The 13,767-nt window shown below is 46.1% G+C and overlaps 1 protein-coding gene across 3 annotated transcripts in view; it reads right to left on the reverse strand.

Annotated features, from left to right (window-relative positions):
• LOC149372619 (uncharacterized) overlaps nt 1-13,767 on the reverse strand; it is a 138,453-nt gene that overhangs the window by 2,701 nt on the left and 121,985 nt on the right. For 2 of the 3 annotated variants that reach the window (XM_089567148.1, XM_089567147.1), the window contains exons 3-4: nt 9,684-9,770; nt 336-455 (exon numbers count right to left, since the gene is read on the reverse strand). In XM_089567148.1, the coding sequence (XP_089423274.1) occupies nt 336-455; nt 9,684-9,770 (207 nt within the window). Of the gene's footprint in view, nt 1-335; nt 456-3,980; nt 4,116-6,090; nt 6,216-9,683; nt 9,771-13,767 lie in introns of those variants that run through there. The other variant, XM_089567149.1, reaches the window with a different exon arrangement.

Below are 13,767 nucleotides of genomic sequence, written 5' to 3' on the forward strand. Positions count from 1 at the left end.
AGGCGAAAGCCATTTCCGCCTCTGTTGCTGCCCCTGTTACTGTGGTGATGACGTCATAGGTGACGTCACACGCATGCGCAGTACATTTCTGGCTACGACATACTACGCCATTGATGTCGCCATCAGTTTTTGGTAAGTATTCTTGCTAATTTAAAACCAATTAATTAATCTTAATTAATTTCGTGTTACGACATACTCGCAATGTTGATGACGTCATCATTATGGTTGACGGTAGGGTGGTGCAATTTCTGCGGACGCACACGCCGGCGAGTCATGAGCCTTTAAACGTTTTCGCGTGAAAAAAATCAGGAAACAGACTGGGAACGTCAGCGTACCGCCGCCTTCGGCCGGGCGAGTCCCTGGACTTCCAGAACTTGTTCTCTTCCACGGCGTCCATGATGTCCTTGTAGTCGCAGCCGCGGTTCAGGCCGGCATCGATGTGGCACGACCGCTTGCTGCGTGCGGGAACGATGCTTGAGAAGGGTTCATGTAACAACGTGCTTTGCGGCTGGTGCGACTTACTCGTGTAAGTCAGTTCGTTAACAAAATTCGAGACTAAACAGGAAGCTGATCATTTGGCGTAGTTACGCTCCTTGAGGACTTTCCTCAGTTATTTGTGTCAAAATTAATGGCGTCTAAGTAAAGAACGCTACTTTTCCTCTCGCTTGTGATTCGCTCTGTCCGGTTTACACTGCTGGCAAGCATAACTGTTACTGTCCGCTGCCAAGTTTTGTCCTCTCAGGGGTATCGTTGGAGAGCTAGTTATAGCGCATTTAATCTTAGAGCAATTTTTATTTGGCACGACTGCCATCAATCCGCTTGCCTAACTTAGAGACCTGAGACGTTTGCTAAAGCTTTCGAGATGTCACCAGCAGCATGTCGATTAGTATGTTTTAATTTAATTCTCATATACAAGGTGACAGGTTTGAGACTAAGAAGAGAGATGGAGTCTCTACCCGTACCAAACAAGTATCACGGGATAGTACAAGGTGGCGTTAGTTAGGGTGGGCGATGGAACTAAATCAGAAAACTAATTCCCTGCACGCAGTACAAGGTGTCTTTCGAAGTACGATTGAGATCGAGCAGCGGACAGCCTTTGTGAGAACGCGAGTTAAAAGCAGATATAGCGCCTACAGAATCTTCAACTTCCAATTACAGATGTAGTTTGCTTTCTACAACTTCGAGGCGCCCTTTGACATACGTTTAGTGTCTTACGGGGCTGATGCCTCCACGCTAAGAAATCTTGTAGGCTGCCGATCTATTCGTATTTATTTTCGCCTACCCTGCATGTTCCACGTTCTCTCTCTTGGTCCTGCAGAAATGACCCGTCTTAGAATTTACCCACCTTCGTTTTTAGATTTCACTCCGATCATCTTTGCACGTATGTGCGCGTATAGGTGCAAGAAGTATAAAAGAGAACACTTGTCACTCGACACAGTGCACGTACAGTGCAGTTCCAACCCACCACCAAAGCAGCCTCGAACCACCACCAGTGCAGCCAGACGAGCGTTTCAAACAGAGTGCACACTGGACCAGCTCCCCACAGTTAGTGACGTCACAGAAAGCACGAGACTGTTGGTTGCAGCACAGTGCGTGGCGAAACATACCTTCTGTGGACTTGTGAGCGGAGCTGTTCTGGCTCGTCGGGCGATTCAGTGAGGAAAGGTTACTTGAGTGCAACGCTTCATAGTGAGCTGGGTGTATTATTTGTCCGGTAACTTCAGAGGTGACGTGCGGAATTATCGTAACTGCCCGTAATTTGAGCGTAGGATGTCTCAAAATCGACAACTGAGTGACTACAAGGAATGCGCGACTTCTGGAGATAAATAAAAAATTTAACTACGCTTAGCGGTCTCACCCCAGTCACATGATTTCTGAAACTTTCTACAGATGTCTCTGATGTTCTTCTTCGAGATGTTGTTTGAAAGGGTGCGTTTAACTCCACGTTGTCAGATATGTGAGGCAGATATGTAAGTACATAATGCTACTCATAAACATACTTAGATGTGCTAATTACGAAACTGCAAGCTTCTTGCTTGCTAAAATCTGCGTCGCTGAGAGTATGGATCAATTCGACTTGACAGCGCTTAATTTATCTTAGCGACGAAAGATTAACGAAAAAATTATTCTCACTCTAAGAAAAATAGTCACCTAGCTGATTGTAAGCTTTAAAAGAGTCTTCTCTTTCCTACTCTAGGCATAAATATGACTCCTGACTATGTAGCGCTAACTTTCACGCCACACATTTCATGCGTGCGCGACCGTTCGAATCTGTTTTGTTAGTTGTACGTCTAAAACGATCCCTTGTGTACAATGTCCACTGGTATTACGTTGTGGGTTCAGAAGGGAGATACCTAGTATTCACGAGAGGTTGAGCGCGGCATTTTGTTTCATCTGCGCAACAAGACAAAAGCTCTGCGAAATACGCCATACCAATATCTCCTGATTAAAGGAGCCACCAGGAGCAGCGGTGCCTGAGATAACGACACCCATCACAAGCGCTTCTGTCATGGTTGCGTCGCTTTCAGAGGCACTCTCGTGGCCGCCGCATTGTTTACCATACTGCTCTATGCTGCCGAAAACGTGTCTGTCGGTATTTAGCTCTTTGCTCGTTTTGCCGAGGGAACGATCAAGCTGGGCAACTGGTTAGATGCGTGTCGTCGGCCAAGAGTACGATTGCGTTCTGTCTGTGGTGATTGTGGAAGGGCCTAAAACGGTGATGTTGCCCTCTTTATGACTGTACCTAATGTTTTTGTTTTTTTTTTTACTGTGTTGAAAGCGCACGCTTTCCACATCCCTGAGTTTCGAAAGTGTTTTGACGGATAGGACAGCGATGAAAGCAGTCTGGTGTACTTAGGAAAGAGAAGCGTGCCAACTAAACGGCCCGCGGTGGTCCCACTGTTATAGAGTCTGATCGCGCTCTTTTCTGGTGGAGTTGCCGTTACAACGCTCTCAAATGTGGGTGCCGTTGAGAAAGCACGTCCCGGCATTGAGCTATATTGGCGGAAAGTTACCCCAGAGGTGCTGATTGCGCACATTCGTTTGGAGAAAAATGGCACGCGATCTGCATTGTTACACAAGCAGGACTTAATTAGTTCCTCAGCTATAGGGAATCATACAAAATAACGGCGTTGCCTGGGATGTTGGCCTGCGCACGTACTTTGCATTGAGTGATTGTGCAATGGCGAAGAAACTGTGGGAAAAAAAGGTGCTCAAAGGAGTAACTCCATCTCCGCTTAGTCGCCACGGTCGTTGCTAGCTGTGACCTCAACACAGCGTGGTTCAAGAGAAGTCAGTTTATATAATTATTCTTCTTCGCCCATGAGTTGGTCATTAGAGCAATAATAAAAGAAAGAAAAGGTATCGATAGAAAGCCGTTGTAAAAATGGACATAACTTTAGAAAGAGCGACTAAATCGTTGAAAAACTCGACAAAGCCATCTTGGCTCACTCGCAAGCTTTTCGTCTAGACGAGGAAGCGTGGAAAGATCATTAAAATTTACGACTCGCCGTTTTATTTATAATTTAAGCTGATCACTTGCGGTGAATTGTTTTTAATGCAATTACCCCGTCGCTTCGTGTACATTACCCTCGCTGAGAACAAGCGTTGAAATCGGACGCACTATGTCGCACATTTTGCTGCATTAAATTTTAAAACACCTCCAATCGAAGCATGTAATATCCTCTGTAGCGCACAGTATAAAGTTACTGTTTTTATTCTCACCGTATTTTATCCGACTAGCTCAAATAAATGAACGAAAAAAAAAAAAACTTAATCCTGCGCATTTCCACGTCCATTTAAAGCCGATAAGAAGCGTTTTTCTTCTTTCTTTGGTTTCTAGTTTTCACAGCTGACGATGATTTTCACCGACGGACAAACGCGGAAGTTTCGAAAGACTGATCGGGCATGCGCAGGATTTTATCATAAACGTATACAACGAACGTTTTAACACTTTGGAAGTGAACTCTCGGCCAAAGGAATTCTGATGCTGCTGAACGTAGGTTTATTTGCAGGCATTGGTATCGTGAGACAGAAGCGAGCGCGAGCCATCTAAGAGGGGTCGGTGTGCCGTTGTTCGAGAGTCTGGATATCATCTTAGGCCTCGTTGGTCGAACCTGCAAAACAAACGTCCCCAAATCAGACTTGCTTTCCAGTGCGCGTAAGGACAACACTTGCCGCAGAGGACGAAGCCACAGGGAACTGAAGACGAATACTTGACGAACAGGAGACCGGGACAGAAATACAAGAAACAAGCACGACTGAACGTATACTGGTTAAGGTGGCTTTTCAGTTTAGTTGCTTCGTGTCGCCATTGATTTCTGTAAGATGTTTACTACACTTAGCCTGTTTTGCAACGCGTCAGCGACTGCTCCTTCATTCCCATAAAGCGCTAGAATTTACGCGTTCTTAAATTCTGCTTGATGTGAACATAATTCTTGCGCGTCTGTCTATAGTCTTCGGTACGTAAGCAGTTTTTGCTGGTCACAAAGGGCCGCAGGTTTTCTTGTTTAGCTTCTTGGATGACTTGGAACCGCTCCCAGGTACTCAAACTGTATAGACAATTTTACCATTAGATCTTCGTTAACGACCGAGCATCTGATGGAACACGGGGTTCCGTTGTGGTCCTGGGCCACCGACATTACTCGGCTTTCGCCCTGATCCTGTAATGGAACCTGTCTGGTTGCCCCCTCTGGCTATTTGGGGCGTAGCGAGGCAAGTCATTCCAGCTGCGCGATATCGTCCGAGCCCTCCCATAGCTCTATCGAGGACGCTATTCTATTATACAGGGCGTATCACATGCTTCATTGCGGGTCTGCGCGCGGATAGCCCTCGGCCCTTCTTTACGTAACGCTATGTGCTCCGGGCCTGTTTACCTGCGGAAGATAGAAAGAACAATAGAACGCAGTGGTCTCGGGGTGTTTGGTCTGCAGCGTCGATTAGTTTCCGCGTATTAGCGGAATCGGTGACGGCTGGAACGAGTACTAGCAGGGAATACTGCTGTGCGAGGTTTTCGACCTCCCCATAACTGTTTGATTGGCTCCGCTCCCAAGTGACGAAAGGACGGTTGACAGACGATCAGAACAGGACGAGAGACAGACGGTCGCACATCGCAGAAGACGCATGACGAACGATGAACACTGAAAGAGAGGCTGGCGTGTTCGAAACAGGAGCGCCGTGTTTTTGCTTATTTATGTATACGCACTGGCTTTGAGTGTTTCTCTCTGTAGCTGGAGGGGCTCTATGATATCTTGATTTTCAGACAGGTTAATAAACCTGTACAGTTCGCGGCGTGTTCTCAAGTAATGCCAAGCATTGTGTCTCAGCAGAACAGTCCTGTTGCCCGTTTTTAAAAGTGTATGTGATAGATGCGAAGCTAATACAGCTATAATTATTAAAAAAAGACCTCTAGCTTAAGTGTATGAGAATTTAGTGCACACATTGCTAAAATTTTTCGTGATCCGAGGTCCTAATTGGCACTTTCGCAAACGATGCCAACAGCCATGCGGTTGTTCGCTACACCTATGTTCTTAAATTTTTGTTCGGGTTTGTAAAATGCAGACCCCATACTACAGCTAACCATGGCCGATTATACTTCTTCTCGTGTTTGTGAATCCCCGAGAAATACCAATCGAGTTTTTTACCCTGGTAACGATCTCTTCAGTCGGCCGTGACCGACGACACAGGCGCCTGTTTCGAAATGCATTCGCTGGAAAAGCCTTTTAGAGCACCGAAACTGAGCCCGAGGGACGCCATTGAACACCCGAGATGATATACTTGCTTCACTAAGAATTCAGTTAGGCATCACATGCCATTGACACTGCACGCTGTTGAAACTGGTTGCACGGTGCTTTCTAAAGCTTCTCAGAAAGTGTAGCCATAACAGTACTCTAGTCGTGCGGTACTCTAATCGCTTCTTGAGCCACGAGCGCTGTCATCAGCAAGGACTGCAACCAACTCGGTAAGTGTCGGTGAGCACCGTGCATCATTTGGCTCGTAAGGTCTCCGAAACTGGGGCGTCCTCGAGTACGGTGCTCTAGAAGGCTTTCCAGGGAGTGCAGTTGAACACGACCTCCGTTGCGGCGCACATACGTCTTCTCCTGCGGCCGGGCAGGATATCGCCGTTGATGAAGTCGTGGTCTTTACTGCCTCCCGCCATGTTGCCTGGCAAGCAGTCTTGTCCAGGCAGAAGGCCCGCTCCGCAACCGTTGCGTTTGCTGCGTAAGGGTAACCGCCTTTAGGCTCCTCCGTTTTTTTCCCCCTACATAGTTCGCCCATGCGCCGTTTTGGCTGATCGCGGCTCCTATGGTATAAATGCTGGGTACGCGGGACTAAGCGGTAGCAGTAGAACTAGCGTTTAGGAAAATAACACGGGTCCAGCTACATAGCGCACACTCAGGTGGTTTGTCGGCGTCGGTTCAGACTTGATTCGCAGTCGGGCTCATTATCTGTATAGGTGGCGTTATCTCGCGGCCCCAAGTTTTGCGGTGTCAAAGCGCTGTGCCTGCCGCACTATTGTTGCTAAGGCGAGTTACGCGATTTTAAACATTATCCTCAGCTTGCATCGCGCAGTAGGCTATGAGGGTTGATGTACGCGCCTTCCAACCCCTCACATTATATCGGTGATCACAGAAGATCGAAACTTTCGCCTTTGGCGTGTGCTTAAAGGCACATCACAACTCAATAAAATTCCCGTTTTTAGTAAAATACGATTGTTTGGCTTTTTTGGGGCTCTGTTCGAGTTTGCTTTCCAGCAAAATGCGTATTTATCTTTGAAAAAATTTGAGTGACGCCGATGATGATGTCAATGCATTGAACAATCCATGATCACCGTCTGGAAGTGAATGATGGTGTGCTCTACACTCAGAATATCCACGCACACACACGCAAAAAAAAAACAAAACAGATTGCACTCGAGGTCATAGCAGTTGGTTTGTGAAAACGGCGCGTGGCTGTGATGCACTTTTCTTTTTTTTGCCTTTTCTATCTTATAGATGGCTACCACCAACTTCGCACTGGCCGCCATGTTGGTAGGCCAGGAGCACTGTGAAAGCCTCTTCGTTCGTCTGATCCGTCTATCGCCACCTGCCGCATGGAAGCTTAGTGCAAGCTATGCGTGATAACCAATTGATATAGGCTCACTTTAGACTGTCGTCAGAGTTGCTTCAAGTTTTCCTGCCACGAATAAACACCTAGTTTGCTCTTTATTTCTTCAACCCAAGGCGAACAGTTTTCCTCCTTTGGGTCTTTGGGCTTACATATAAGCGTGGGGCTTAAGAGAGCGCGACAGCTTTGATGAGTTCGCAAAGGATCTTTTTGCTTACCGTGGGCAACACTTCACTGATGAATCTCTCGTCTACGATAGAGTGATAAACTTCAGCCCTAAAAATTAGTCACCTGTTGATGCGAAACAGCACGAAACTAAGAAAAAAAAAACGATATATGAGTATGTTATCAGATTATTCGAGACCCGGGATAAAAATAAAATAAAGCAAGACGGTCGAAAGCAGTGGTTTATTTCAGTTACAGAGGCCAGCTTTGCTTTCTTGTCAACTGCCATCTAACAGCTGTAGCGCCAACAAAATAAAACGCCTGATTTTAAAGACAGACGGGGCTTGTATGTGTGTTGAATAAACTGGCTGAATAAACTGCACCTCTAAGAAAATGTAGAGCTAGTTTTGCAGCATTCTGTATCCACCCTGAATATATTAGCGTTTTGCGTAAGCGAATGGAAGAATTTGAGAAACACACCGCACGAAATACGTGCACGAAATGCGCAGCTTGCCATCGTAACGTACCAGTTGGGCTGGTCTAGAATTTTTCTCTGCTTTATGCTTTCGATGTAGGAGAGTGTCGAATGCCTGAACAGTTTCGGAAACAGCGGGGAAGAAAATCAGCCACTTGGCACCTTCTTTACAGGCGTTGCGCCAAACATAATGGAGTTAACGAACTGTGCAGGGCCTCTAGCTTACGGCGAAGAAATACGTTACTGCTTGGATGATCGAGTATTCAAAAGAAGCGAGGCTAAGAGACGTGGAATAACTGAGGAGAGATCTTTCTAAAGGTTTAGTTCGCGCTTCGTTAACGCACTATGTGTTGCGCCCTTAGCGAAAAGACAAACAAAACAAACTGTAGCAATCCCAGCGACCAGCAAGCAAGCTATAGTGTAGTAGAAAAAAAAAAGAAAACAAAATAGAAGAAAGAAGACAGTGGCTCGCTTGCCATTCGTCGTTTTTCAAATCCACTTAGAAGTTTCCATTGCTTCGTTCACGTCCTGTCGTACGCTGACCGTCGTGTTAAGGAGAACCAAGAGGCAAGGCTCATCAACCTTCGCCCGCGCTTGGTCGCGCGCAGCAGATGCAGCTGCTTTACACTTGCAGCGATGCCGCTCAAAGAAGCGTGAATGGACACACGCGGTCGCTCGCCACGCTTGTGTCATTGTCTGGCTAAGGCTCCATCGAAGATGAACATCACGTTTCTGGAAGCAACTGTATTCGCCGTGTTACGCGGAAAGACATCGACCGACCGACCGAAACGGCGGCTCGCTTGATTCGGCTCCGATTTAAAATTCAGGCGAGCAACGCTCGAGACGACCGAGCGGGGTGAACGGAGCGCAATAATAACACGACGTATGGCTGATTTCGGTCTTGCTTAAGCGCGCGAACGATAAGGGTAAAGAAAGAAGGTAAAAACAAGAGTGAGAAAAGACACAGTCGCATACGTGGGACAAAGCGGCAACAGGCTTTTTTCGCGCTAGTTTCCCAACATCAGTTGGCACGCGAACGCGGACGTGTGTGATCGTAGGCGAGGAGGTTTCATTGGTTCGTGATGAAACATACGTGTGTCTACTTTGAAGCGATGACTGCGAGAGAGGGGGAAAAAATGCGGAGCCAACATCGCGTCGTTTGAAATTTGCGCACGTACGAGGATGCTGGCCATGGTGAGGGTTATGGGAGGGCGATGTTATACCACGTAACAAACAGTGACGATATGCACTGTCTGTACGCTGGGCTGCCGAAGATTTAGCCATTGCGTTTTTCTTTTTCTCTTTTTTTTTTTGCGTTTCCGAACAGAATTTGCGCGCCCTCGTTAGTTGGGCGTACTCGTTTGTGCCTCTTTCACGGAGAACGACTCCCGGCGCGCACTTCATGCAGCATTGCTTCAAGCTCTGGCTGATACTAAAGATGAACAAAGCGTTCGTCTTTACTTTTTGATGTGTTTTACAAAATATTACGATGAGGCACAATATATCTTTGTTGTTCGTTTTTCCAAAGCCAAGAAGGTTACGCACAAGACTCTTCAACACGTCAGCATGCTAGTGTAGCCTTCATTTTAGTTGAGATTTCAACTAAGATGCTGAGTTTTCCTTTGATTATCGACATTTGGAAATCTAAGATGACGAATACATTTCTGAAAACGTAATAATATCTTCTTTTTTTTTCTCCTTTCACTTTACGCCATTGTGCTTTGCTCTCTTCACAGTTCAGCATAAACAAGACTCGATCGTTGAACGAAGAAATGCATTCTTGAAAATTAGCCCAGCAGATGTCGTCTTATGCTGAAAAAAACCTCACAGCTGCTGGCTCAAAGCGGAATGCCATTTCAGTTCTGAGAATTCAGCATTTAAACGTCTCGTTTTCCAAGACGTCCTTAATACGCTGTCTCGTGTGTCTTCCAGTACTCACTGAAGCGTGGTGAGCTGGCGATGAAGGTCGTCGACGATTTCCCGAATGATCTCCAGGCCCTTGCGGCGGTTCACAATCTGCCGGATGCTGCGTGGTAGAATAAAGTACGTAAAGTTATTTTCGGGTGAAAAGGTGTTTCCTCAATTATTTACGTTATATTCGACACAGTTTGTCCATATGCGTCACTCGCGCGGTTACTGATATCATTTAAAATCGTGCTTAACTTAATTAATTGTATTAAAGTTATCATTTTTGTTGAATCTGTCTCATTCGCCGTTGTGTGAGTGCTGTCGAGGCAATGATAAGGGTCTGAAATTTTGAAATGAATGAAATAATAAATTAATTTCTAAAGTTTTAGAGCTTGCTTGTAACTTCGGCGACGTTGGCGGTGTTCAGTAATGGCGATTCTGGCCTATAAAGTCTATACAAAAGCAGCCGGTTTATCAAGAGCAAAGTTTTAGGGAATAAAGATTGATTAGATGCAGCAGCATGAACGAAAGTATTTCGTGAGGTAAGCGAGTTTTGAGAGCTGTGATGCATTAGCAGAGTCATTCCTTCAAGTAACTTGCAGAAAAAGAGAAAATACTCATTGAATTTGGTAAAAACGGGCCTCTCCGATTCAGCCATCTCTCAGCAGTGTATTAGCGTCTTCAGCGAGAATAAACTCCATTTATAACGCTTTTAGTTGCCTGTAAAGCGTGCTCTCTTGCACTGCTATGCATTTACAGAAGAAGCCGAACCAAAAGTGCGAGATAGAATAGAGATTCAAGATGCGGCGTTTCCAAAAACTAGCCATCACTGTAATCTTGACGAGAATGTAAATAAAAAAGGCAAACTGAAAGAGGTACGTTGTAAACGCAGGTGCGAGGCGTAGTCAAGATTCGAGCGAGTGAGCGTGAGGGAGTTGTCTACGCGCAACCTTTGGCAAGCGAGTTTTGGGAAATCTTGGCTAGAGTAAGAGCACTGGCGCAATATGTCTACTGCTTTTGACCCGTAAACACGAGATACGAAAGATGTGCCCGAGCATACGCGAAACACTCGAAATTAGTCAAATGTTTAGGCGAATCCCCCAAGGTGGAGTAGATTTGTAATAAGGGAGTAATTACTCATTGACATCCACCCGAGCGCAGCCATACGGCTACAAAGGAAAGCTATACAGCTTTCTCAGAAACTTCGTAGTTAAAGAAAAGCTCGCCGTCCCGGTTAGCACAATTGGTAGACCGACTGCTCCGGTGAAGCGGTGGTCCCGGGTTCGAACCCCGGACCAGGACGAATTTTTCTTTAACTACGAAGTTTCTGAGAAAGCTGTATAGCTTTCCTTTGTAGCCGTATGGCTGCGCTCGGGTGGATGCAAATGAGTAATTACTCCCTTATTACTCGAAATTATTTTCAGACTGATTGCATCAACTACGAGGCTCCTACCACCGTAATTGTAGACCATGCCGAGTTCCTTTGCTCCGGGTGCAGGGGAAAGTAAATAAATAAATAAATAAATAAAACGCTCGCCGTACGTGACGATCTGTTGGTAGTGAAATGTGCGAACATGAGCAGCGCGCACTCGTGTCGTGATGTGATTCTAGCGTGCATTGCGTCTCCCTAACGGCGGCAACAGGAAAGAAAAAAACAAAACAAAACAAAAAAGGCGCAGCCGAGATTGACGCTCATTATCATCCAATAGACGCCGTCAGCTTCGCAGGGTGAGCTGCCACCAAAGCCGTTGTTTTGGAGGAAAAGCCTGGCACGGTGCAAATTAGAAACCGCTAATTACGTTACCCGGAGCCACCGTGGTACGCGGCTCGGAACATGATGTTGTGATTAGACAAACAAAATGCAAAATGCAAAGCGTGTTGTCGAAAGCTGTTTCATTAGTAATGAGTGTAGGCGTCGTTTTTCTTCCAGGCTGTGCAGCCGAACTGGTGTTTGGCAGGAACTCGCTGAAATGCCTCGGTGAAAGGTTCTTCCTTTAGTGCATACTTCATGAATCTCGTTTAAGGTCGCAGCGATGACATTTGGTGGGTTACGTAGTGCAGAGTTCGTCATAGCTCGATAGTCTGTTGCATGTTCTTGGCACGCGGTAGTGAAAAATGTTCTTGTATTGCGAGAGTCAGTGTTTATTTCAAACTGCAGTTGATTTAAAACGTCAGCTTAGTACTGCAGAGTGCGGTAGTGTTATCGCTTTTAGTTTATTGCTGGTGGGCAGGCGGAAAGTCGAAGTATTTTTTTTTTGTCCCATGGGCAGAGGTGCTGCTGTGAGGTGTGGAAATTGTGCGCATCCGCCGCGCATCTTTTGATGAACAGTATGCCTAATTACGATAAATATTATACGGGAGTTGTATGCGAAGTGGTCGATACACAGCCTTGCCACGTGCCTATTTTACGCGGGAACCATTTGAAATCTCGCGCGCACAGCAACAAACACAGAGCTACTGAGATGCGAGTTCAGGTCTTCACGACGTGTGGGATCACAATGGACATTCTGGAAGCTGATTTCTTCCTGTCAATTCCCTTTCGTTGTCTTTGTTTCAGAGTAGCATTGATTTAGGATCAGCAAGCTAGCCTTTTAATTTGGACGTCGCCCTTCTTAAATGTCGTTCTGGCTCTAAATGTCCAAGATTTCTGTTCTTGCCTAGCATGACTCTTGTGCTCGCTCCATTACACGGCGTCCTCAGCGATTCTAGGTCTCCCTCCACTACCGTCATCTGGTATCGTTTATTGGCGGCCGCTGCGTGACAGCGTAGGAGCTTGCCTTTGACGATGAATTACAAGAAATCGCTTGAATTTAGGGCGGTCAAAAAAAAAAAAAGAAAATGCTATCCTATGGCGATTCCGGCTATTTCTGTGCAGCGTGTGGATACAAGTCATTGGTTCTCCTAAGTTTTGAATATCTATTCTATACATGTGCACTGAGTTTCGGCACAGAGTATTTCTCTCATAATCTCAGCTGCTCGTTGCTCAAAGGCATGAAAAATTTCAAGCGAATCAGCGCAGTGGCCTTCACAGCCGGCCTTTCGCGAGAAAGTCGATTCTGCGAATTCACACACAGCACATGGTAGAAGGGACATGAACTTAATGCTTGCCCAGAATTACCCCGCATGGTCTTGTCGAAGCTATCAAAACATCTTAATGCAGTGAGCACCCCCCCCCCCCCCCCTTTGACACTTTGCGCCGAGAACTGTGAAAACATTTTAAAGCTGCGTACCATTTAGTTTCTCAGAAAAGCCATGCGCTTATGCTTAATATTACGAAACCTTAACATGACCTGTGTTTCAAGGTAGGCATCCATTTTATGAAGACGTAAGTCGCGTTCGAATTACTTATTCCCTGAATGTATTGGAAAGTGAATAATTCGCAGCAAGCACTCGGGTCAATCACAAACCTGCAAACTGTGCCGATGTGTCAAATGTCTTGAAGCTCTGAAACGCAGCGCGACATGCTGTGTGTAGATGAGGCAATAGCTATTCACGCAAAAGATTAAGAGTCGGGACGACACGAGACACGTTCGTAGTGTTTCACATTCAGTCCGTTCATTTGCCACCACAGATAGCAACGTACGTATACGACTGTAAAGAGAGAGCGGCTGAATTCCTATAGTGGGAGTTATTCACCTCTGTCTTGCGACGTTTTAAATGGGGCTCTGCATTTTGTAACACTTTCCTCGGTTTGCTGATAATGTTTTTGGCAATCTGCGCAGTTCAAGAAAGCGCTTTCTTTCTGCTGTCGCTATTTGCTATGATCTACGTGTAAAAGACGCTTTGAAATGGGGCGGTTCGAACTGCCTAGCGTGAATATCAACATTGAGCCAGTATTCCTAGTATCGCGCTACGGCATTGGAGTGGCCGTTAGCTAGCCGGGCACATTATGAGAAGCCATGAGTGACCTAGCTTGAACCCACCTACTAGAGGTCCGTGCTCTCTTAAGATCGCTACGAACGTTACATGACTTATACCCAGAACTCTCCTCGGTATTCAGTTGCATTGCAAAGTGAGTTTATGCCTCGCAGGACGCGTTACAGAAGACGTTCGGCTTAACTCTGTACTATCTTCCGTGGCTACTGCTCTTTGAGTCGTAGGCTGGGAAGAAAAAG

The sequence above is a fragment of the Amblyomma mixtum genome, chromosome 1, assembly GCF_055824585.1.
Source record: "Amblyomma mixtum isolate Tamu chromosome 1, ASM5582458v1, whole genome shotgun sequence".
In the NCBI taxonomy this organism is placed as follows: Eukaryota; Metazoa; Arthropoda; class Arachnida; order Ixodida; family Ixodidae; genus Amblyomma; species Amblyomma mixtum.